The sequence below is a fragment of the Engystomops pustulosus genome, chromosome 6 (assembly GCF_040894005.1).
Source record: "Engystomops pustulosus chromosome 6, aEngPut4.maternal, whole genome shotgun sequence".
Lineage (NCBI taxonomy): Eukaryota > Metazoa > Chordata > Amphibia > Anura > Leptodactylidae > Engystomops > Engystomops pustulosus.
Genome location: NC_092416.1, coordinates 28,752,800 through 28,778,745, shown reverse-complemented (window position 1 = coordinate 28,778,745; position 25,946 = coordinate 28,752,800). Strand labels below are relative to the sequence as shown.

General features: G+C 46.7%; 2 protein-coding genes across 4 annotated transcripts; one reads left to right on the top strand and one right to left on the bottom strand.

Moving 5' to 3' along the window:
• Positions 1 to 13: 13 nt before the first annotated feature.
• On the bottom strand, positions 14 to 17,690 carry FBXO42 (F-box protein 42). 2 transcript variants are annotated; one of them, XM_072155287.1, is made up of 10 exons: positions 17,537 to 17,690; positions 8,236 to 8,493; positions 5,629 to 5,745; positions 5,258 to 5,392; positions 3,479 to 3,632; positions 3,223 to 3,333; positions 2,947 to 3,043; positions 2,812 to 2,868; positions 2,455 to 2,571; positions 14 to 2,352 (listed from the first exon to the last, which is right to left on the bottom strand). In XM_072155287.1, the coding sequence occupies exons 1-10, from the start codon at positions 17,598 to 17,600 to the stop codon at positions 1,303 to 1,305; spliced, it is 2,160 nt and encodes a 719-aa protein (XP_072011388.1). In that variant the 5' UTR covers positions 17,601 to 17,690; the 3' UTR covers positions 14 to 1,302. The 2 variants fall into 2 exon arrangements, with proteins under 2 accessions (XP_072011388.1, XP_072011389.1); XM_072155288.1 differs by lacking the exon at positions 17,537 to 17,690 and adding an exon at positions 13,185 to 13,346.
• SZRD1 (SUZ RNA binding domain containing 1) lies at positions 17,627 to 25,946 on the top strand. Of its 2 annotated transcripts, none has more exons than XM_072155290.1 (4): positions 17,627 to 17,785; positions 21,021 to 21,070; positions 22,813 to 23,064; positions 23,297 to 25,946. In XM_072155290.1, the coding sequence occupies exons 1-4, from the start codon at positions 17,735 to 17,737 to the stop codon at positions 23,397 to 23,399; spliced, it is 456 nt and encodes a 151-aa protein (XP_072011391.1). In that variant the 5' UTR covers positions 17,627 to 17,734; the 3' UTR covers positions 23,400 to 25,946. The 2 variants fall into 2 exon arrangements, with proteins under 2 accessions (XP_072011391.1, XP_072011392.1); XM_072155291.1 differs by having other exon boundaries at positions 17,763 to 17,902.

The window sequence follows — 25,946 nt, the reverse complement described above, 5'->3', positions numbered from 1 at the left end:
CAGCCAGGACAGATGAGAATCAGGGAACTTTATTGCAATCCATCCCCCTGTACCAGGGGCAGATACCAAGTGTCAAAAAGATGCCCAGGTACAGTGCCAATATCTGTGCAAGAACGTCTGCAGCCGCGGCTACATGACTGCTCGGGGGACCATGCAATGACAACTTTGAAAATTACGTGGCAATAATTTAATGTATCAGCCTCAATGCATCTTCCTTACTCCTCCAAGATACCAGAGCCCGGAGTAGAAATCCCCGGAAAGGAGGAACCTCTTCATGGTTCTGGTCCATAGTGTGTGAGCGCTGGTACAGACCCATACATCTAGCCGCTCACTGCTGCCCCCTCTCTGCACAAGGAAGCTGCAACACAACTGGTCTGCTCTGTGGCTTCATAGACCCTCAATGATGAGGAGGTCGGAGAGGATGAGGCGCTGCGGATACTATTTAAAGTGCAACTCCAGCCCAGACCAACAAATACACTAACAAGATTAGGATTAAGCTCCCCCTAGACCCAGACCCCTCTAAAGTGGATCTGCTGCACCATGTGATGGTGGCCAAATCCTGGGGTACAGATGGCAGCGCCATAGCATATCACATGGTCAGCTGAGTATCTAAAAGGGGACTCCAGGCAAGGAAAACAGACTGTGGGGCTCACATGGTGACAGGTCCCCTTTAACTCCCCAATTACAACCCTGACACATAAAAGAGCCACAATACAACCCATCCACAAGGCTCCGAGTAGGAAATTCCTTTATTTAAATATAAAATTTGCAAATACACGCTCCCCTCCCCCCCTACAGCCCACGCACCCCCTACCCAGCTACAAATCCTTCATGGCAGGTCACGATGGGCGCCGTAGTTACAGAATCATTGGAGAGTCGCTGACCCACAACAATATTCTATGTAGAATTGAAGGGGCAGATTGCACCACCCATTACTAATAGAATATATAAAAACAGACCCCAAAATGTAAGGGGGGAAAAGCAACATTCAACAGACTAATAAAATAAACACACCTTTAGAAAAAAAAGACCCCCTCCCCCAATGGATCAATATATAAGACCACCCCACTGCGGAGACCCCTATGTAATGAGGCACAGATTAAGAAGCTTCACAGAGGTGTTGCAGAAGCCCAGAGCAGAGAGGAGGGAGAACCTCCATGGTGGCCTTAGCCTCCAGGCTGTCATTTCAATCACTGGCTCATATCCAAGGTCTAAGGGACAATATCACAAGGGGTAAAGTAGTGTAAAAAGGGAACCAGGAGGGGGACGTCTCCGGGCAACAGTCTCAGACACCGATCCAAATTATCTCTTGGCTCTTACGAAATACAAGGCGTTGGTTTTAGGGTAATATTTGACATTCTGTTTTTTGTCCATGAGACCTCCAAAAATGATGAGCTCTCCTCGACCCTGCACAACAGTGTGTAGACTGGTCTCAGGGGGTCCCACCACAGAGTTGTTGCTGAAAACCTTCCATTTTACACAGCCCCGTTCCCGGGTCCCCTGAATGTCCAAGGCGTACATCTGCATAGGCTTGCAGTTCATGCTCTGATACAAGGGTTTGCCTACATTTAGTGACTGCGGCGGGTGATGTCCTAGACGACGTGCAATAGGGGGCAGAGAGTGGCCGTCACCTTGGGCCGGGGCTGGACGCGCTGAAGCTGCATCCGAGCCGCTGCTGGGAGAACTGGGGGAGGTGAGGGTGGGAGGACTGATAGGGTTAGCTGCACCATGCGATGAAGAGGAGGAAGCTGAGGAAGTTTCCAGGGCTCGGACAGCTTCCAGCCCCCGACGAAGTGCTCCGGGTGACACCGCTCCAGAAAATGTGGAAGTAATGTGCGGGGGAGTGTGGATTCCATTTGTCTGTTCTGGCGGGTTTCTACTTGTAGGGTCCAGATCTAAATCCCCTTTTTTCCATGCGCTATCCTCTGCGCCAAGACACAAATCTTTCTGCTCTGGGAGAGATCCTCGGCGAGCAGGAGACGTCTTATGCTCACAGCTCTCAGCCACAGAGGGAGAAATGACCTGCAAGGGGCTGTCCAAAGCTGCAGCGGGGGATATACTGCCCCCATTAAGGACAGGTGACAGGCCGTCACTCCTCGCTGGGGATAAGCTGCCTTCCCGGGATCCGCCTCCAGTTTGCCTTGGAGGCCGAGGCCTGAGAGTCCCCCAGCGGCCATTTACACATGGGGCTTCATCAGGTGCACGGACCGGAGAATGTGACCGGAATTCTCTCGTCTCTGGAACCAGGGCAGGTGGAGTCGCACTGATGGGCGAAGGACGGGAATTCAAGCTTGGACTAAGAGGAGCTCGACCACTGGGTGCCTGACTGAAGACCACCACACACTGGCCCACCTGCAAGAGATAGGAGGAGGATCGCAGACTATGATCAGAATATGCATTAACACAGAAATTGCTGCAGTGAACCACAGGTACACATTCCCAAACGTCACTTACCCTACAAGCTGGATGGCACCACAGCTCTGGGGCCCCATGATCCTCATTTTCCACTTTTAGCTGCTGCCACGTCCAGGGACTGGTATTCATGTGTAGCAGCCAGGCATCTTTAAAAAGCTGGAAGGGAGCGAGATTAGTTTAGACAGAGACACTACCATGCCAGCCATGAACCATAGTGGGCACAACTTTACTCCTGATGGCCTAGGCGCTTGGAGCGAGTTGGCAGCACCTTCCTATGCTGGCCACTAAACAGTGTATGGAGCCATTTTGCTCCAGTATACTGAGGCTCCACTACCACATAGGTTATCAATAGTAAAATATAAAGTGCTCAGAGCTAGAAGTTGGTACATCACTCACAGCATTGGGTCCCCCGCAGCCTCCCAGGATCAGGATTGTTTCATTGTCAATAACAATCTATAAGAAGGATGAAAGTTGTCATTAGACATTATCTAGTGAACAGGAGGGGCACAATAATGCTTCTACCAGGCATACCTGAGACTGTCCACCTCGGGGGTGAGGGGTGGGTCCAGAGATGTTTGGTTTGGACCAGGACCACTGCTCCATGTCGAGAACCCAGACATCATTACTCCTAAAAGATCAGCCTATTGTAACTATACATGCTACAGCCTCCTTGTAGTCATCTCACAAGCAGTGTGTGTCAATTCCAAGGGAGCAGCTGGACTTGTGTGGTAGTAACATACCTCTGACCGCGGGACCTGTACCAAGCAGCACACACTTTATTCTTAGTAAGTGAAGAAGTCTACTTACATTTGCCGAGACCCAAGAGATCCACCAAAGACGATCATCTTATCGCCAATAACGCAGGATGAATGCCCGGCCATTGGTGGCGGCCCGTGGGTAGTCACAATGCAGTTCCACCTGGAGAGAATGACAAGGTTTAACATTGGAAACCGGTGGCCACTTTGCATCTAGGAAGCCACAGTGGTCAATCACAGGCTTAAAATATGCAATACCCAATAATAGAGCTTGTGACCCTAGAATGGCTCCCTGCAGCACATCTTACCAGTTTTTAGATGGGGAGTATGTATGAATCTCATCAAAGAAGCGTTCGGGTTGATGTAAGGGATACGGGCTTGGACGCGTCCAACCACCAAACAGAACCAGCAGCTCCTTGTATACAACAAGCGTAGCACCGGCCTTTGGAGAAGGATAGGAACCTGTGAAGACAGTGAGAGACATTAATATGTGCAATGGAGAATCAATGGAGGTGCAGAAATATATTAAAGCCCATACTGTATTCACATGTAGTGCGGTACTGCTCTAGTGTATGTTGCCCAAATATAGCTCCCTACTCCCCTGCCGATATGTAGCCACTACCAATCCCAGACAGAAATTCAGACCATTTTATTGCAGTGAGAAAAATTCCTGCCAAGCTTTACATATAGAGATGCAGTGTATATCCACACATTATATTATGGGGAACATAGAACAAGTGGTAATAGGAGAACAATATTCATCAAATATCATCAAGACCAGAACAAGAAGTTGGAGGAACAGGTGGAGGGGGTAGTGCTTGTTGTGTCCTTGTTACCCGAGAGACCTAGGACTTTGGTGACGACAAGCAGCACAAGACAGAACCAGGCTAATACACAAAGGTCAGAATCCAAGTGCAAAAGTTCAGCCACTTCCCACACCTCACGTGGAATGAATGTGGCTCCTGACATAATGACAGTGAAGACGTGTGAAGTCATTAGCCTGCGTGTCAGGATGGGTAAGACTCGCTACCTGGGCACAAGTTATGACACACATCTCCTGGGCATCCTTCCAGAGACAATGAGCTAATTCCTGCAAACCTGCCCACAGCCCGGCCTTGTCCTGACAGCAGCGAGCAGGGTGGGATTGCGGTGCGGCCCCTCCCGTGGGATACCGCTCAGCAGTGCATTCTCAGGCAGAGATCTGGGAATTATACCATGTACTGTCTACTGCAGGAGGGGATAGAATATGTAACCTGAACCTTTCCTGGAGCGACCCCCCACACCCACTAATAAATATAAAAAAAATAATATATATTACACACACTGTACTAACATTTACAGTGCCACCTCTCCTGTGCTTTGAACTTGAATATTTCCTCTAATCTGTTATTAATCCCTTGATACCTCAAGTACATCAATACATGACCAGTTAGAGACCTAACATCTCTGCTAGCTGGAAATGTATGATGATCACCCTCGCCATCCATATTCTCCATACCATATGTATACAGTCAGGGTGACAGGAATCCATCTACTATTAGGACATAGGATATTCTTCCACACTTTTACTACAGTCCAACATATAAAAGATCTGACAACTATGATGGGCGACATCTTTAAAGTATAAAAAGGAGGCAGAAACACAGTAGCCGAAAATTAGAGAGAAATACACAGGTAAAGAACAGGTGATACTGCCAGCATGTATTCCCCATTCAGTCTTAATATGGATGACAGGGAGCTGGTATTGTCTCAGCAAGTTACCCTAAGAAAAAATAACCAGCACTACACAAGTAACGTAGTATTCGGTCACATTGAATAAGATTAGTCCCCCTACCCAAAGCTCAAATCTAGGAGGTGATGTAGGAGGTGGTAAATTACCTTTAATTCCATGTAACAATCACATTTCCCTGTGTCTGCACCAGAGCACAAATCACATGATATAATCAGACAAAAAAAATGTATGAAAACCTCCTGTGCTTAAACCAACACTTCCCACCATTTCAGCACCAAAAAAAGTCCATAAGATTAACTTCATTACTTGTCATGGATGCCTACGGCTCCAGCATCTACAAGTGACCCGCACTTACCTGAGGCCAAGGGTCGGATCCATTCTTTGCTGTTGAGGTCCAGCCGCCACAAGTCATTGAAAGCAGCGTTACAGCTACTCTGTGTACAGCCACCAAATACATACATGGACTGGTTAGAGTCGTAGTAACAAGCACCTGATAAAAGCAGAACATAAAACACTTAATTTTTCTGCAGTGAAGCCACTGACTGTGCAATAGTGCAGGACCTGGTCTGGTTGAGATTCTCTCTCATTACATGTGTATATGCCCTGCGTAATGTGGTCACATTAATGGCAGTCTAAAGACCAGCAATAGCGAGTTGTGCTGTGCCCTGCTCTCCCTAGGGGTATACATCCTCATGGGGGTCAGTCACAGCCACCAAGGATACTCACTGTGAGAGAAGCGCTGAGTGATTGGGGTCCCAGGATAAGGGTAGGTCCGACTTTCCCACTGAATATTCCCATCATGAACAGCTTTAATGAATCCATGATAACACTGGTGAGCGACACCTGGTGGCAAAAGAAACATTTACTACAGGGATGATTCATGGCATGTACAGAACATACTTGCATACTTCTCCTCCTAAAATTTACAAGCTTCCTCATACAGACATTTAACATATGATCAGGAGAACAGGGGTCATGTATTAGATATCCCCTACTCCAATGGATAAAAAGCCAGAGCAAGAATGGGGGGAAAAAAAAACAACCCATACACAAAAAGATCTGCAAAGTTATCAGACGAAAACCTAGATCCCCGCTGGCTCCTTTATCACATGCCTTATAAGGGGTTTCCCACACTGCTGGGGAATAAGGAGGTGGCGGTTATATTCCGGCAAATCCCAGGAAAATAAGAAGTTTTTGCCACGTCTGGATGATGTGCAGAACACACAAGTAGTGATATAGCTGCAGGTTGTTATATACTATAAATGGTAAATAGGAAGAAAAAACATTTCAAGGGAAAAAGCTGATCATAAAAACACATACTGTAGCTTCTACCAGGAGAAATGCATGAGAAAACACTTCTTCTGACTTATTTATACAGCTCCTATGTGGAGCTCCTATACAGCTCTAATGTGTACAGACTAAACAGCTGTGTATGAGTAAGAGCCCTGCGAGTGCGGGATCAGAGAGGAAGCGCTCTGAGTGCGGTGTCAGAGTAGAGGGAGTAGGGTCAGAGGGTGCAGGGTTATTACAATGAATCACTGGAGACACAGCTGAGAGCTAAGCACATCTGCAAACATGTCTCTATACTCTAGAGCAGTGTTGGCACGGGTGCCGGAGGTGGCACTCAGAGCCCTCTCTAAGGGCACCCAGGCCTTCACCAAAGAGGCCTCAAGGTATCTACTTGCACTCCCAGGCAGCCCAGGTCTTGTCACGTTCAACGTATTATAAAGCAACAGCACTGCCTGGGACTACAGGAGGAGTAGGAAGGCGTGGACAGATCAGAATTATCATTGTAGCTTCTTCTCCAGGCAAGAAAAATTCCTCCTGTTCTGGGGAACAGGAAGAATTGGTCCTCCTATCTACTGTATTGGTGTCCTCAGAACACTGATACGATTGAAAGTTACAACAGAACAGGGAGCAATAAGTTAGGGAATAAATTGCCATGACGACACTTTGTAGGTGGGTATGGGTTGTAGTTTGTGCACTTGGTCTCTAAAAGGTTCGCCATCACTGCTCTAGAGGCTGTTACCTACTGATACAAAGCTTCCACCAGAAACTAAAAATCCATCCTGTTCACATAGGTGGATGATGTTACCCAAAGCTCTCTCCTTTCATGATAATATGCTACTCTGTATCAGAGAAGGCAAGAATTATCAGCCAGACTTTAAAGGGTTATTCCCACAGAGACAAGATTCGTTACCATACTCAGGATCATAAAATAACACATTCGCGAATTCAAAGTTAGCAAAAATACATCATTTCAAAAGATATCGTTCCAACCTGTAGCTGCCTATACAACTAAGGATATGGAGAATATTGGTGTGGATGTGAGAGTATGTACGGCTGTCTGCAGTACTAAGGCCTTCATTTTATATATTCTATATACCACATTTACCTCTACTGATAATCTAATGACTGGTTTGTCGTAACTATAATTGCAACTGACATTGCTTTAATGTGGAGAATAACACTCTGTAGCACGCAGTCTTGTCATTATGTTTAAGATTATTGTTATTGTACAAAATTCTGAAAAATGAACACTTTAAAGAAAGTAATAATAATAATAATAATAATAATTCCAACCTGTCTATCAGTCCTGGTGTATACAAGTTCAGTTGCCCCGGGATCCGACCAGTAATCTACTGATTTTTATGGCCGGGCAGGACAGATTGTTTTCATGAATTGCTTCCTGTCTGCTCGATGCAGTGTGATCTCTGCCCCTCCATTACAAGACAAGCTCACATACAGACATCCTGCCGCCAAGCAGCGTGCACAGACCTAACTCTACAAGCTACAGATAAGATAAGGTCCTTTATAGCGGGGGAAGGAGGCACATACATCAGAGCTGCAGGGTGTGTTATAGCGGAGTTAAAGTGTCACTGTGCATTATATCCATCTCATGGACCTCATCTCTGACCCGTCTCAGCTTCAACATTCTACTAGTATCTGATGTAGAAAAAGAGAGCTAAATAAAAGTGTAGATAAACCTTGTACCCAGACAATCTAACCACATTGTCAGCACACAGAACTAGATTGATCATAATGTGTCTGCTTATAGAGTCCCCGCCCACACTTTGGGATTTTACACTGACCATCAAGGAGATATAAAACACCAATAAAACTGAGTAAAATTATAAGGGGGCTAAAAATGATCTTTAACGTGTAAACATTACTAGGGGGTTCTAAATTGAGTGTTTTCTTTCAAGGGAAAATCCTTTTAAAGAACATAACAGAATTAGATAATCTGATAAGTTTCTTTTTATAATATAAACCCCCATGTTCCAGAGGGCAGCTTAGGGTTACAAGGTACAGGTCACATGTTCTGCCACTTACCCTTGATGAGCCGGTACCACTGCTTACACACCAAGGCCGCAGTTTTATGTTCCTGATATGGAGACAGGAAGGACAGGATGTATTCCAGGACCTCCTCTGGCAGCTCTGACATTGATCGGTTATGCTTGGTCACCTCCAGCATTGCCTGTGCCTCATCGTCCTGATCCATAGTTCCATCTACTGCATCCTCTCCGTCAATAGCCATGAATGCGTCATCTTCACTCTCAGAGGAGCTGGCCATGGCATTCCACACACGTCCTGCGCAGGAAGCAAAACTTTAGAAAGTTAGGGCAAAATATTTCAAGAGTAATGGGGGTGCAATAAATGTGCTAAACATGATAATACAGCCTCTTCTCTTGCTGAAGACCTCTAATAGATAGATAGGGGTAATAGAGGGGATAGAGGGGGTAGTAAGCAGCACATGCCTGACACACCTTTCAGATCCTTCTATGCACCCAAACACCCTACAAGGAACCATCAGTTTACCTAGAAGCAGCAGACAGCCCGTACACCTGTGCCAATACACCTGCGACACTCATCTCCAAGCTTTGACTGCCCTAATGTTCTGCTCACACATAGTAATCGCACCCTGGAGTCCTGGCACACACACACATCCCGGCATTGTAAACAATAAGACGGCGGCATTATCTGCCTGGGCACGTCAGGGTTCATCCATGAGAGCGTGAGATAAACCAGAGAGCGCAGCACAGACAGGGTGCCGCTGCATTTATTACTCAGGGGTGGAAGCTTGCCCAGAGAACCAAGAATCCAAACCTTCTCATCAGAACTGACAGACGCCAAAGGACCCAACACCGCAATACAGTCCTATCAGGAGGGGGACATTAGACTGCAGCTCTGCTCAGGAGGCAGATATCGCACAAACCGCACCACATTTGCCCACAGGCTGTCCCTGGTATCGTAGTCAAGGCCCATTGACAGGCCAAATTTAGTATTGCATGCAACTCAGTGCTATGTACAAAAGTGGTGCTGTTTTTTTATTGTCACATCCCTTTAAAAAGTGAATGAGTTAAAGTTGAAATGAAACTGCATCAAGATTACAACCCCCGAGTAAAGTGACAGTGGCCGCAGGACAGATCACCCTCCTGTGTGGTGGAGAAGTCACAGTCAGGGTGTAATTCACGGTGAATGGCACAGCTGGGGGCACAATATCATCAGCAGCGGCATGTGAAAAGGGGCAGAACCGCTGCTCAGGACAAAGAACAGACAGGATGGTAATTAGCAACGATGCTAATGAAAGTGCTGACATCTCCTGATGGCTCCATTCCCAGGAGCTGCGACTCCACACCACACAGAGAGGGGTACACATCACACACTGCCTCCCCCAGCCCCGCAGGAAGGATTCACATGGGAACCTGCAGAGAAATAAGGCTGAGAATGTCCCCTCTATACCCCCTCCCCAAATACTCAGAGACCATGAGATAAGAGCCTGTGAAGCTCGGGCCAGGAGTGGGCCAGCACAGAACACAGGTGGACTTCCCTTGTCTGTACCAAACACCATATAAAAGCAGCTTTTCCCCGGGTGCACGGGTTACAACCCATTGCAGTATAAAAGCAGGAGTCCGGCTACAAATCTAACATCACAATAATAATAATCATAACAATAATGCTAGCGTCAACCTGAGGACCAGGGGCACAATAGCTGGGGTAATAGAAAACCTCTGAACCCCCCCCCCCCTCAATGGCTGAAGGCAAAGTGGACATTTGACAACTTATACACAAAACTACCTCTGCCGGCAGTAACAATAGACTGAGTGGCTAGGTAACATCTGATAACCATAAACCTCTTGTGTTTGTACCCAAAATTTGACAACCCACAGGCTACCTATAAAACACTTAATCAAGGCTATGGAGTCCATAAGCCAAACATCCAACTCGAATTTCTCCATCCCCCCCCCCCCCCCCCAAATTCAACTCCACCAAAATGGTCTCCATCGATTCCAGTGTCTCGGCTTCCTGGTCACTGTAGCAACGCTTGAAATAAATACAGGAATTCCTTCCCAGCGCCTTATTCCTCTGATCTGTGGCGGAGGAGCTTCACTTCTGGGCATGTCAGGGCCCAGAGCTGCTGGGGGGCCCTCATAAGAAATCCATGGGGGTGAAGGGGACTCGTATAAAATAACCATGAGGGGAGTGTTTGGGATGATAAACTAGGGAATACTTTAGGGAACAGGAGAATCATCTAGTTTCTGAATTTTTAATGCTACCATGCGAGTTCACGTGGAGCCAAGCCTGGAGCATGTACATACAGTGCAGCCGCATTCATCTCAACTAAAAGGGGGATCAGGGGTGCACAAGCCACATGCAGTCTGGCAAGTAATGAGTAGTGCTCTGCACCCTGCTGACTGTCAGAATCCAATGACCACTTCCATCACTGATGTAACAACTGCAGAAAGAATTTATTGGAGCCGGAGCCGCATACAAACAGCACGGGACACAGCACAGCCGCACATGGAGGAGAGAAGAAGCTGAGGGGTCTGCTCTGGGGGTCTCCACTATTATCATCTGCTCTGGGGGTCTCCACTATTATCATCTGCTCTAGGGGTCTCCACTATTATCATCTGCTCTAGGGGCCTCCACTATTATCATCTGCTCTAGGGGCCTCCACTATTATCATCTGCTCTGAATGCAGTATTTGGTTGCTGGGTTGTACTTATTGCTGTACTGTGGTATTTTTGGGATGGCATTTTGAGCTGTACTGTGGTGGTCGTTGCATTTAGGGTGCTAGTTACTTATGTGGTCTCAATACAGACATCTGACAACCCCTCTAGGCAGGTAGCTTATAGCGCCAGGCACCTGACAACCCCTCTAGGCAGGTAGCTTATAGCCCCAGACACCTGACAACCCCTCTAGGCAGGTAGCTTATAGCCCCAGACACCTGACAACCCTTCAGGCAGGTAGCTTATAGCCCCAGACACCTGACAACCCCTCTAGGCAGGTAGCTTATAGCCCCAGACACCTGACAACCCTTCAGGCAGGTAGCTCATAGCCCCAGACACCTGACAACCCCTCTAGGCAGGTAGCTTATAGCCCCAGACACCTGACAACCCCTCTAGGCAGGTAGCTTATAGCCCCAGACACCTGACAACCCCTCTAGGCAGGTAGCTTATAGCCCCAGACACCTGACAACCCCTCTAGGCAGGTAGCTCATAGCCCCAGACACCTGACAACCCCTCTAGGCAGGTAGCTTATAGCCCCAGACACCTGACAACCCCTCTAGGCAGGTAGCTCATAGCCCCAGACACCTGACAACCCCTCTAGGCAGGTAGCTCATAGCCCCAGACACCTGACAACCCCTCTAGGCAGGTAGCTCATAGCCCCAGACACCTGACAACCCCTCTAGGCAGGTAGCTCATAGCCCCAGACACCTGACAACCCCTCTAGGCAGGTAGCTCATAGCCCCAGGCACCTGACAACCCCTCTAGGCAGGTAGCTTATAGCCCCAGACCCCTGACAACCCCTCGAGGCAGGTAGCTTATAGCCCCAGACACCTGACAACCCCTCTAGGCAGGTAGCTTATAGCCCCAGACACCTGACAACCCCTCTAGGCCAGTAGCTTATAGCCCCATCTAGACATCTGACAACCCCTCTAGGTAGGTAGCTCATAGCCCCAGGCACCTGACAATCCCTCTAGGCAGGTAGCTCATAACCCCAGGCACCTGACAACCCCTCTAGGCAGGTAGCTTATAGCCCCAGACACCTGACAACCCCTCTAGGCAGGTAGCTTATAGCCCCAGACACCTGACAACCCCTCTAGGCAGGTAGCTTATAGCCCCATCTAGACATCTGACAACCCCTCTAGGTAGGTAGCTTATAGCCACAGACACCTGACAACCCCTCTAGGCAGGTAGCTCATAAACCCAGGCACCTGACAACCCCTCTAGGCAGGTAGCTTATAGCCCCATCTAGACATCTGACAACCCCTCTAGGTAGGTAGCTTATAGCCACAGACACCTGACAAACTCCTCCAGACAGGTAGCTTATAGCCCCATCTAGACATCTGACAACCCCTCTAGGTAGGTAGCTCATAAACCCAGGCACCTGACAACCCCTCTAGGCAGGTAGCTCATAAACCCAGACACCTGACAACCCCTCTAGGCAGGTAGCTCATAGCCCCAGACACCTGACAATCCCTCTAGGCAGGTAGCTTATAGCCCCAGACACCTGACAACCCCTCTAGGCAGGTAGCTCATAGCCCCAGACACCTGACAATCCCTCTAGGCAGGTAGCTCATAGCCCCAGACACCTGACAACCCCTCTAGGCAGGTAGCTCATAAACCCAGGCACCTGACAACCCCTCTAGGCAGGTAGCTCATAAACCCAGACACCTGACAACCCCTCTAGGCAGGTAGCTCATAGCCCCAGACACCTGACAATCCCTCTAGGCAGGTAGCTCATAAACCCAGGCACCTGACAACCCCTCTAGGCAGGTAGCTCATAAACCCAGGCACCTGACAACCCCTCTAGGCAGGTAGCTCATTGCCCCAGACACCTGACAATCCCTCTAGGCAGGTAGCTCATTGCCCCAGACACCTGACAACCCCTCTAGGCAGGTAGCTTATAGCCCCATCTAGACATCTGACAACCCCTCTAGGTAGGTAGCTTATAGCCTCATCTAGCCACCTGACAACTCCTCCAGACAGGTAGCTTATAGCCCCAGACACCTGACAACCCCCCGGAGAGGCTGCTGCCCCCCAGGGCTGATGCATCCTGTCACCTCCCAGATGACAAGCTCCAGGCTTCAAAGCAGAAATAATTGTTTGTCTATGAATGTTGCGAGACGTCTCGATCCGCAGCCAGAGCGCAGGAGGCCGGAGAGATGATACATGATGCAGAGTATACCCGGCCATGAAGAGACAGCTGCTAAGGATGAGACAGCCGCCAAGGCGGTCTACAAGGACAGGCGGCGGTACCGGGGCGCTGCCTCTCACCTGGCGCGGCGCTCTCTCTCCCAGCGTTATTGCCGGTTCCTCCCCGGTCACGGAGACGCCATCTTCACCAGCATCAGCGGCGACAGAAGAGGAAGGGCCAGAGCCGGCCGGGGGCGCGCACGCAGATACGTCAACGGTTCACCCGCACGTAGAACGTCCACACCACTGACCGGACACCATGATGAGCAGGTCATTCGGCTTCTGCGCAGGCGCAGTACAATCGTCGTAGCTAGGACGCCATATTGGGAAGGGCAGAGATTTGAAGGCTATAATGGTCTCCAAGTCACATAGGCCAATTGCCTACAATTCTTTTACCTCTCTTATTATATGGCTGTGTTATCCACAGGGGCCCACAAAAGTGACACCATGGATGTCCATCCTAAAGGGGTTCTTCAGAATCAACATGGCGTTCAAATATATGAAAAAAAGGGAGAGTCACTACACAAGTTTGTGTGTAACAAGCCTAGAACAGGTGTATCTCCTATATACATGTACACATGGCTAGCATGCTTACTAACAGTCCAATATTTACTGCGATTTTCCCAAATTTTCACAGACAATCCAAGAGAATAAATCTCGTCCCACATAAAATGGGGATTATTAAAATTTCACACAGACGTGAGGTTCAGGTCATTCATAGATCATGGCAGAGGCAATAACACTGCATTTTGTAAACACAAATGTTAACAGCAATATAATGCAACAAGCAATGTATGCGCCATGTGTGAACACAGCCGAAGGGGTTTATCACAAGTGGCGCACAATCCCCAATTTATTAAGCGTGATGCAAACACAATCTTACTTCAATAGGTGATCGCAGGAGAAGTCTGTAGGTTGCGTTTTGTAACACAACACAAATGCCTAAGGAAGCTTAGTCAGGGAGAAGCGTGGGGACTTTAACGTCCACACCACTGACCGGACACCATTCCTTATTTTCCTAATATTCCTAATAAGACACTAACGTCACCCGTGTACTCTCAATTTTTTTTTTTGCACAGATGTTTTGACAACTTTTTTTTTTTTGCAGATGTGGATACAATACGGACACCACGTGGACTGATAATAGATGCATTTTTTTCCCACACACGAAACAGATACGCTAAGGCCCAATGCACACAACCATCTGAGGGACGTATATCCCTTTTCCATATTTGAAGCCGGGTATGGTACCCTGGCTAGCTACATCGAGCACAAGGTGTACTAACCATTCCACGCCATGCCCGGAAAAAAGATAGAGCCTGGCAGATATCTTTGGCAAGAACGGTCGTGTGGCACTATTTCCTATGGAGAAGGGAGGGGAGAGCAGTGTTCATCCCTCCTCCGCTCCAGCGCGCCTCCCGTATGCCACATCCGTGTGCATGGAGCCCATGGCTAAGCTTCTTGTGCCTTTTTTCCCCCATTATTAAAAGTTGAAGTATAAGGCCCCGTACACACTTGCGAATGTGATTCGTCCAAATTGCATCACAATTCCACTATGTGCTGGCTAGAATGTCCGGTCCCAACGCTGGCAGCTTGAACTGACATGCTGAGTGTAAGTTGGACACATCCCACTCCCAAGTGGGTAAGGAGCCTTATGGAAGATAACTTTTCATACATTGTACTCAATGCTGAACACTGAACACCCACCCAATGCTGAACAATGCTGAACACCCACCTTTTTTAGGTTCCGTTATGCTCCCCTAAAATGTATCGGAAAACACCCCAACTGATCCTGAGGTGGACCAGAAGACTGCTAGGAGGGTTGCCTCATATTTACCTTCCTTTGTATTATTTTAACAATAGCAACAAAGAGTCATGTATGTAGAAATCCTTCTAGTTAGAAGTCGGTAGATTCCAATACCTGTTGTCTGACATTAATCAGATGCAGCAGGTCACGTAGCTGCCAAGTTCACACCCAAAGATGTCTGAATGGCAGGGGCTTCTATAGTGTACTAATTTTTATCACTGGGGATAAAACTATACTGTCCCTATGGGCACAACAACAGTATTATAATATTACATGATAAAAATAAAAACCACTTCTACTGCTGACAATCGACAGTTAATTCAATCGCCAGTAGGTTGATTTGGTTTCAAACATTATGTAATTTTCTATTTATTGATTTGAGCAGGAAGATTAATTAGAATTCTTACAACAAAGGCTGATGTCCATCCTCAGTAGTGACAGAGGGCAGAAGTGGTAGAGAATAGTTTCTCTAATCTGGGGATTCTGACAATGTTTAATGCCTTTTAAATTAAGCCAAGACATTGCGTTATACCTCCTCCCATATACTGTAACTGGATTTTATAAATCAATTTCTAATGTCCAAGGCAATAATTATGTACTGTGATCTGAAAATATCAGAAAAGCATATTTTGCCACACAGATACCTTTAAGTGTAAGCTTTATGGGTTCATCACTAGTAGCTACTATACATCAGCCCCTTATGTAGAAGAATATAAAAACTATAATATTGCCCCTAATTAAGAAAGTATATTATAGAAAGCAAACTAATGCATATACTCTAGTATATGCCGAGTTTTTCAGCACAAAATCACCTAGCTATAAAAAAAAATAAACGAAGTACCTACCTTTCCGACGTCCACCACAGGTCCTCTTCTTGAATCCTGCGGGCAGGCAGTGACAGCTCCGCTTCACGCTGGCCACACACACACTATGATGTCATCAGGCATTATTGTGTGTGTATAATCATCGCACAGGAACCTGTCTCTTCCTGTGCACACACTATGATGTCAGCAAGTGTCTGACATAGTATGTGAGTTTTTTTTTTTTTTTTAATGTGCTGGGCTTACTGGGGACAGGCTATATACTGGGGCCATGGACCGACTGTCTATATACTGCGGGGCATGGGGCTGGCTATATACTGGGGGGCAAGGCGCTGGTAGAGTATATACTGGGGGGCATGGGCTGGCTGGCTATAAATCGGGGGGCACGGGGCTGGCAGGGTATATATAGGGGGCAGCAGGCTGGCAGGGTATATACTGGGGGGCAGGCAGGCTATATACTGGGGAGCAAGGGGCTTGCTACCTATATAGTGGGGAGGCAGGGGGCTGGCAGGCAATGTACTGGGTGGAGGCTGTGACCTATGCATTTCGCACCCTAGGCTTTCCCAGTTTTTTGTGGTAAAATTAGGTGCCTCGGCTTATACTTGGGTCATACAAGAATATAACCACTATAATATCACGTCTATATACAAGGATATAACTACTATAGTACTGCTCCTATGTACAAGAACATAACTACTATGATACTGCTTCTATGTAAAAGAATAATAATTCCTTTATTTATATAGCGCACACACATTACGTAGCGCTGCACAGAGCTTGCCAAATCGGTCCCTGTCCTCAATGGGGCTCAAAATCAACCTACCAGTATGCTTTGGAGTGTGGGAGGAAACCCACGCAAACACTGAGTGAACATACAAAACTGTTTGCAGATGCTGACCCAGGTCCCCAAAGCTGCAAGGCTGTAATGCTAACCACTAAACCACTGTGCTGACCTATAAGTACTATAATACTGCCCCCTATGTACAAGAATATAACTACTATAATAATACTGCCCCCTATGTACAAGAATATAACTACTATAATAATACTGCCCCCTATGTACAAGAATATAACTACTATAATAATACTGCCCCCTATGTACAAGAATATAACTACTATAATAATACTGCCCCCTATGTACAAGAATATAACTACTATAATAATACTGCCCCCTATGTACAAGAATATAACTACTATAATAATACTGCCCCCTATGTACAAGAATATAACTACTATAATAATACTGCCCCCTATGTACAAGAATATAACTACTATAATAATACTGCCCCCTATGTACAAGAATATAACTACTATAATAATACTGCCCTCTATGTACAAGAATATAACTACTATAATAATACTGCCCCCTATGTACAAGAATATAACTACTAGAATACTGCCCCCTATGTGCAAGACTATAACTACTATAATACTGCCCCCTATGTACAAGACTATAACTACTATAATACTGCCCCCTATGTGCAAGAATATAACTACTATAATACTGCCCCCTATGTGCAAGAATATAACTACTATAATACTGCCCCCTATGTGCAAGACTATAACTACTATAATACTGCCCCCTATGTACAGGAATATAACTACTATAATAAAACTGCCCCCTATGTACAAGAATATAACTACTATAATTAAACTGCCCCCTATGTACAAGAATATAACTACTATAATACTTCCCCCTATGTAATATAACTACTATAACGGTACAGGTTTTTACATCGTTATACTGAATACTCAGGTTTGCTCTATTATTAGCAGGACTTTGTAAAGGTTGCTGAGATATGTACCGCTAGAAATGCCTCTTGGGTGTACCAACATGGCGTTGAGCGGGCCTCCTAGTCCGAATGACATGAGCGAAGCAGTTTCCGGTCACATGTAAATTCTCGGCTAATGAGGCCGTGAACGGTGCGTGCTCGCTCTCGCGCGGCGCTTGCGCAGTAAAGCCCGGTGCTTGGCCCTGATTTCCGGTGGCGGCTGAGCGGAAGATGGAAGAAGATGAGGTCGCGGAGAGCTGGGAGGATGCGGCCGACAGCGGGGTGAGAGGCGGTCGGAGTGGGAGGAGCGAGGCCTCGGCAGTATAGTGTGCTGGTGGAGTGTGGCGGGAGCCGGAGATGGGGGAGCAGCCCGGGCCTGGTGACTGCAGGGGGCGCAAGGTGACAGTCATTGTAGTTCGCTCAGGTTTGGGGGTCCCCTTATCCTCTTTAGTGGGGACTTTCTCTGCTGCACCACGTGGTTTGAGGGAGGGGCTTGTGGGTACAGGAGTATTGTACGGGTGACCCCCTGCCCCCGGGCCTGTACACCCCCTGTTCTATCATAGACGCCACGATGTGCAGGGGGCAGCCCTTACCTGTAGTGATTGTGAGTGGGGGTCTCCCATGTGACTAGAGGGTGAGTGCACCTTGTGTATCAGACCCTTGAAGGACATAAATCTGTGGCTCCTGACATATAGTGTTGGAGGCTCCTTGGTGCGGAGATGATAGATGTCCCCGGTCGAGGAGACGCCATGAGCAGGGGCTTCTTCCTTCTCCGTTGTATTTGCTGACCTCCCCCCGGTGGTGTCAGGACCCCCTTGTAGGTTGTTGAGTGCTAGGACGCTCCCCGTACCTGTGCTCTGCCCTCCCTCTGGGCACTGATGCCCCCTGTCTCCTGGTATAATGTTGTGTATTAGTGATGGGTCGTTCAGTTCCCTGCAGTGATATGATAGTTTACTTAACCCCGCACATAATCGGCTTACCTCGCCCACTTTAACAAAAAACCCGTAGTGGATTGGGGTGACTGACCGGCTTGAGGTCCCATATTATATATTTAACAGGGAGCCGTACAAGAGCCAGGAGAGCCGGCTCTTCTTAGTGAGTGTGGCCTAATGAGCCAGATCACTAAGAAAAGACAGACTTCCCCACACAATTGTGTACGAGCTTGTTGACTATCTAGTAATGCGGTGTAATTATCTTTCTCCTTCATTTGCATATATTGATAAATAGTCATTGAAATGACCACATACTTAAAGGAAATCAAATCTACTACCAGGATGAAGGGTTGTAAACCACGCACTTACATACTGGCAGGATCCACTTCGATTAGCTTCCTATTCCCTTGTTTTTTGTTTTGTTTTTTTGTTACAAAGAAAGCTTTAAAAATTATGCAAATGAGGCTGACGGTCTTTGTGCTCCATAGCTGTTAATTTGCCTTGGAGCCCCTCATGTTCATTGGCATACAGTCTTTTATCCTGGTGGTAGATAATTATTCCTTTATTTACCGTATTTTTCGGACTATAAGGCGCACTAAAAAACCTATGATTTTCTTAGAAATCAAAAGTGCGCCTTATAGTCCGATGCGCCTAATATATGAATCGGGAAGAGCTGCGGGCCAAATAGCCACAGCGCTTCTTCACCTACCGCCTAACCCGCTTACCTCTGCTCCCTGTGTACTTGCTGCGGAAGTGGGGGTCACTCACTTCTCCTGGTTGCTCTCTCCTGGAGCGATTGGGGCCAAGTTCGGGAGTTTGCGGGGGCCTGGGGCGTTCAATCTTCAGCATGTCCCTTGTCATAGGCATTCAGACAGTAGCCGCCACTGCTGTGGCACTGCTGAGTCGCCTCTATGCCTCTCTGCTCGGCTATCTCAAGCGGCCGCCTGCGCCTTATAATCCGGTGCGCCTTATGTATGCACCAACACGTCTAAGCTGCCCTTTATTCTTAATGCGCCCTATATGCCGGTGCACCTGATCAGCCGAAAAATACGGTTTATAGTGGTCACAGATCTTGTCAAATCATAGATGTCTTAAAAAAATTATGCAAACGAACCTATGATTTGACAAGCTCTGTGTAATCTGTGAGCGCTATATAAATAAAGGAATTGTCTAATAACTGGATGAAAGAGTTTCACGTGAAAAATAAAATCATCCGTGTGTTTAGAAAACTGCACTAAATACAATAACTTTTATCCTGGTTTTCTCAGATTCTCAGATTTTTAAGTAACAGTAATGAGCAAACACAATTCTTGTTGTCTCCTCCCAGAAAGGTTGGTGGCTGAACAGTCATTCCGGCAAATCCATGTTCCTAACGACTAGCCCTGGCCAGGCGATTGCCCCTCATAGCCAAGGAGCGTTAATTTGCCAGAATGATTGTTTGTAAGTAACAAGCTAGTAACAAGGTGATCGGGTCTGAATGTTGGGACCTCCAGCGATCTTGATAAATCCTGTTCTCACTTATTGGTGGAACAGCAGGACTCATATTCACTCTACTGCTCCTCACATTAATGAGAACTGGACCCCCTGTTCTCATGATCAGAGGGGGTCCCTGCAGTCACTCTCTCTAAAGGGATAAGTTAAACCTAAAACTGCATCAACCTCTTTATTAATGTATCAGTGGCTAAAACTGTTATTCTAATGGAGCGTGCAACCAATCCATTCAGTGTATACTAGTCGGAAACCTTTTTCATTATCACTCATGGACTACGGAGGTAATGGCTGCCTGAGTGATGGAAATTGTCTGAAGATAACGTCTGTAGTAAAAGGCCAGGATTCAGCACGTTCATCTGCTGGTCGCCTTGCACTGCAGTCTTATCCTGTGTACAGCGTGACCCTTTTTAGTAATCGTACATCTGCGGTCTCCATCCGATCACAGACCCCCTGCTTATAGCAGTGTCTATGTATAATGCCCATCTATTGGTTGGTACGTGGTTGTATTCCTGGCATCACACACTCTGCTGCACTGCAGTCTGTGGTCGGGCATGTGCAGGCTGCTGCAGGAACACAGCGATGGCAGCTGATGGCTTCGGGTTAAAGCTGCCTATAAATAGTCCATCTCCCCCGTAAGACCTGACTCCAGCTGTGGTTATTAATACCTCTACATATCGAACACTTTATTTGGCAGAGGAGGCAGACAGAGATCCCGAGCTGCAGCCAAGTTATGTGAGCGGACACCCAATTCCTTGGTCTGACTCTGCAGGTGTCCATGCTCTTCTGTGTGGTGGGAAATGCAGATTAAATTATTTTCTTTTATCATGTTGCTGTATCATTCTCTTAAAGGCGCAGTACACCTGCAGTCATCGCTCCATCCTACAACACTCATTGTTACCTGACTGGTGAGGCTGCGGATAGGCTGTCCTTAGTGTTCTGTACTTAGACAATGGATTGCTGCCTTGTCCCTCTTATAAAGTGGCTCTGTGCGGTCACTGCTCATTCTGTAGGGTTTTATTTCTGCTCTAAATCAGAGAACATGTTATAGACTTGTGCACTGAAACACTGACCGTTCATTACATTTTCTTTTCCAGGAAATAGAGCGAAGGTTGGAGAAGAAGCTGCGGATAACACAGAGGGAGAGGTAAGACTGCTGCTCTGGATTTTTATTAGTTCCACATTCTACTCCACAGCTGCACTCACTATTCTGCTGCTGGTGCAGTCACTGTGTACATACATAACATTACTTATCCTGTACTGATCCTGAGTTACATCCTGTATTATACCCCATAGCTGCACTCACAATTCCGCGGCTGGTGCAGTCACTGTGTACATACATGACATTACTTATCCTGTACTGATCCTGAGTTACATCCTGTATTATGCTCCAGAGCTGCACTCACTATTCTACTGGTGCAGTCACTGTGTACATACATGACATTACTGATCCTGAGTTACATTGTTTATTGTACTCCAAAGCTGCACTCACTATTCTGTTGCAGTCGCTGTGTACATAGTGATATCATCACCAGCAGAATGGTGAGTGCAGCTCTGGAGTATAATACAGGATGTAAGTCAGGATCAGTACAGGATAAGTAATGTCATGTATGTACACAGTGACAGCACCAGCAGCAGAATAGTGAGTGCAGCTCTGGGGTATAATACAGGATGTAACTCAGGATCAGTACAGGATAAGTAATGTCATGTATGTACACAGTGACAGCACCAGCAGCAGAATAGTGAGTGCAGCTCTGGGGTATAATACAGGATGTAACTCAGGATCAGTACAGGATAAGTAATGTCATGTATGTATACTGTGACTGCACCAGCAGCAGAATAGTGAGTGCAGATCTGGAGTATAATACAGGATGTAAGTCAGGATCAGTACAGGATAAGTAATGTCATGTATGTACACAGTGACAGCACCAGCAGCAGAATAGTGAGTGCAGCTCTGGGGTATAATACAGGATGTAACTCAGGATCAGTACAGGATAAGTAATGTCATGTATGTACACAGTGACAGCACCAGCAGCAGAATAGTGAGTGCAGCTCTGGGGTATAATACAGGATGTAACTCAGGATCAGTACAGGATAAGTAATGTCATGTATGTATACTGTGACTGCACCAGCAGCAGAATAGTGAGTGCAGATCTGGAGTATAATACAGGATGTAAGTCAGGATCAGTACAGGATAAGTAATGTCATGTATGTACACAGTGACAGCACCAGCAGCAGAATAGTGAGTGCAGCGACGTGGGTATAATACAGGATGTAACTCAGGATCAGTACAGGATAAGTAATGTCATGTATGTACACAGTGACTGCACCAGCAGCAGAATAGTGAGTGCAGCTCTGGGGTATAATACAGGATGTAACTCAGGATCAGTACAGGATAAGTAATGTCATGTATGTATACTGTGACTGCACCAGCAGCAGAATAGTGAGTGCAGATCTGGAGTATAATACAGGATGTAAGTCAGGATCAGTACAGGATAAGTATTGTCATGTATGTACACAGTGACTGCACCAGCAGCAGAATAGTGAGTGCAGCGACGTGGGTATAATACAGGATGTAACTCAGGATCAGTACAGGATAAGTAATGTCATGTATGTACACAGTGACTGCACCAGCAGCAGAATAGTGAGTGCAGCTCTGGGGTATAATACAGGATGTAACTCAGGATCAGTACAGGATAAGTAATGTCATGTATGTACACAGTGACTGCACCAGCAGAATAGTGAGTGCAGCTCTGGAGTATAATATGGGATATAATGTATATACCTCACTTGTTGCAGATTGTGTATATCTGTGGCGAATCTACATGTAGTTTTCACATGTGCAGCAATATTCTTGTGGCTGATTTTGAGGATTTCTCTTCTCTGTAGCAAAACAAAGTCTCCACCCAAAGCGCCTGTGGTTATTCAGGACGACTCTCTCCCAGCGGGTCCACCACCACAGATCAGAATCCTAAAGAGGCCTACAAGCAACGGATTGTCAAGTAACCCCCATGCCAGCAGCCGGCCAACTGTGCCCGTAAAGTCCCTGGCACAGAGGGAGGCAGAGTACGCAGAGGCCAGGAAACGCATCCTCGGCAGCGCTAGTCCAGAGGAGGAACCAGAAAAGCCAATTCTAGACAGGCAAGTCATCTAGTGGGTGCAGTGAATGGTGGATATTGTATTATCGCCTCCGCTACTTTCCACACTTTGTGGCCGTCTGTTAGAACCAGGGACAATGTGCTGCATGCAAGTTTAATGGACCGATGGACTTTATTGAATAAGGACTGTCAGGATATCATTTCTATCATCTATTTGACCATGCCTGTGACCTTACCCTTTCTTTCTGAATTTTTTTTTTTTTTTTGTCTTTCAGGCCTACCCGAATCAACAATTCGGAGGACAGCAGACCATCCAATAACATTATCCGGCAGCCGCTGGGTCCTGACGGTTCACAGGGTTTCAAAGAGCGCAGATAGACCTGGAGAATGACGCCATGGGCTGTACCAGCCTGTCACACCAATGGACACGAGCAGAGGGAGTCGCCTCATTTAATTGCACTTTGATGACCTTTTGCTCCGCCCACTGTGACCTTAAACCCCGTGCACTGTGACCCCCTTTCCGCCACCCCTGTAGCTCCGACCACTGTGATTGGCACACTGCCACATGCTGCCCCGGTTTTTTTTCTGCTAGGGAAAGCATGTGCAAGTGCAGTAGATGGGTGGGGAGGGAGCAGGCAGAGATGGGGGCGCCCCGTGCCTGCAACTGCCACTTCTATGGAAGTTACCGCCAGCAATAACGATATCTGTCCCGTCTCTAGGGAACGGGGTCTCATGTCCTCCCCCCACCCCATCTTATGAGTTTCCTTTTGAGTGCATGTCTGCCTCCTCTAGCTGCAGAGGACTTTCTCCATTAGGATTGATTTCCCCCTTCTCTTCCACTCTTCAGGTGTAGTGTGCATGAGCGAATTTTAACTGTTTCTAAACAAGAGATTATTTTACCAGAGAATTTCTAGTATTGTAGGGTGCACAGAGCAGCCACCATCACTGTATGTTCAGATGATTCAGTATGAGTATAGGACAGGTGGACATGAGCTGCTGATGGTGGAGGCTAGATGCTCAGGATAAAGCCCAGGGTCCGTGTTTTAGTATGTGACTGAACCGGAGAGTGAGGGGTAAATGCCTGTGCTGTCCCTGGAGAACATAGAAGGCGAGCAGATGGGTTTTTATTTTATTTTTCGCTGCACGGTTTGGAGTTATGGACCTGGCTGGTGCTGTTCCTCTCCATAGTGATGTCATGGTGGCTTAATCTGTATAATATGGGGACGGCCGTATATGTAAGGTTTTGTGCAGGTGACCTCATGCCGGCAGCAGGGTTATAGGTGTCTCTAGGATGTCCAGGTTAAGTCTGTGCACTGAACCAGGAAAGTCTTGCGAAATCCAGATCCATAAAGCTCAAGTCACACGACTGAGCTGCCTGCTCTGACCCTCGTGACATCCATATAGCGGAGGACTTTTAATGTTCTCTATGGAGATATGAATGTTCCTGGGATGGACAGTGTGGCATAAAGCGAGCTGCATTCTCTTGCTGATTTTGTGTATATTTTAGGGGCATTTTTTTTCTTTATTTTGTAATAATCATGGGTTTTATGTGTAATTATCCCTGAACGGAGGTACCTGCAATGCCAAAATGTCCCACCTGGCTGCTTAGTGTCCAGTTCCTTCAGTCTATATGGCCTGCAAGTAAATAAGGGGGAAATACAAAGACTAAGGTGCCTTATATAAGATGAAGCTACTGACACATTCCCTCCCCCTCCTTCCAGATGTTGTAGTCTCCAGCCTCCTACAGTATAAAATATCTATCTTAAAATGGACCCGTCCCCGACAATTTTGCAGCTAGCCATATTATACGCTGCACCAGCGCCCACAACTGGTGAATGTGCAGCAATGCTGCTATCTACAGAGGACGGGTCCATTTTTAATTTCCGTTCTGAATCTGAATGTTTAGTAGCTCTTTTATATAAGTCAGAGTTTTGTAATTACGAATAAAGCTTCAGGAAAGATGTCGGCCTTATCCCATAAAGAATGTAAAAAAACTTGTCAATTATACATGTCATAATTTGCATCTACGGTCATGTCTGCTGATCTCTTCCTCTGCTTTCCTGCAGGTCTTCATTGATGTCATGTGTTGTTCTCTAGTCACAGCCAGAGCTGCATTCTGCTGGCTTCCGGGCTCATCTTTTGTTTTACAGATCACGGCTTCCAACGGCGGTTCAATGACCGATGTTACATAGAGTAGAAGTCTAAAGCTGCAGTGGGTTTTGTATTAGACCTGACGGGTTTCGGACCGAATTGTAGTTTCCGCTCAGGATGTGACTAGAGCATAAAACATAACTGTGGCCGCTGTCACTAGAGTTGAAGACCTCATGTAGGATAGGATCAGTAAAAAATAGGATTCTCACTTGTGTGGAGACTTGTGGTGCAGCTGTGGTTTATTTGGCCACAGATATTTTATTGATAAAACTGACGTCAGGAAATGTAGTGGAGCGGAGTTGTGTTCCTGGGCTACATGTTACGTGGAGTTATATTGCACCACATGTAATTGTGTCCTGGAATACTATCCCTCACCAATCATAACAATGGGGGCCTATTTTCTCTAACTGATAGATCATAGGTCAATATCAACCTTTTGCTCCATCAATCATAGGAAATAGGACCCCCTTGTGGTTGGAGGGAGTCCCATGGTGTCTGACCACCTTCTGATCAGAATCTTCATCATAGGATATTACAAACTTGGGACAACCCCTTTAAGGAAGGCTCCTAGCTGACATGAATATTCTCAGTATTACCGGTGATGTCTGCGCTGTCCCATAGGGGGGTGCAGTTATCGTATGTGAGTCCGTTCTTGAACTTCCTGTATTTCTGGAGAGCAGCGCTGCTCCCTGGGAAATAGAGATGTTTACAGAATCCGACAGATTAATTTCTCTGTTCTTTCTAAATAAATGAGTGTTGTATGATTTACAAGAA

What these genes read in the sequence shown, in the direction of transcription:
- FBXO42 (XM_072155287.1), bottom strand. Translation starts at nt 17,600, where the DNA reads ATGTCATTCGGACTAGGAGGCCCGCTCAACGCCATGTTGGTACACCCA. An exon ending in GATCCGACCCTTGGCCTCAG is followed by an intron (nt 3,633 to 5,257) that starts GTAAGTGCGGGT and finishes CTGTCTTCACAG; the next exon opens with GTTCCTATCCTTCTCCAAAG. An exon ending in GCTGCGGGGGACCCAATGCT is followed by an intron (nt 2,572 to 2,811) that starts GTGAGTGATGTA and finishes GCTCCCTTCCAG; the next exon opens with CTTTTTAAAGATGCCTGGCT.
- SZRD1 (XM_072155290.1), top strand. Translation starts at nt 17,735, where the DNA reads ATGGAAGAAGATGAGGTCGCGGAGAGCTGGGAGGATGCGGCCGACAGC. An exon ending in AGGATGCGGCCGACAGCGGG is followed by an intron (nt 17,786 to 21,020) that starts GTGAGAGGCGGT and finishes TTTCTTTTCCAG; the next exon opens with GAAATAGAGCGAAGGTTGGA. An exon ending in CGGATAACACAGAGGGAGAG is followed by an intron (nt 21,071 to 22,812) that starts GTAAGACTGCTG and finishes TCTTCTCTGTAG; the next exon opens with CAAAACAAAGTCTCCACCCA.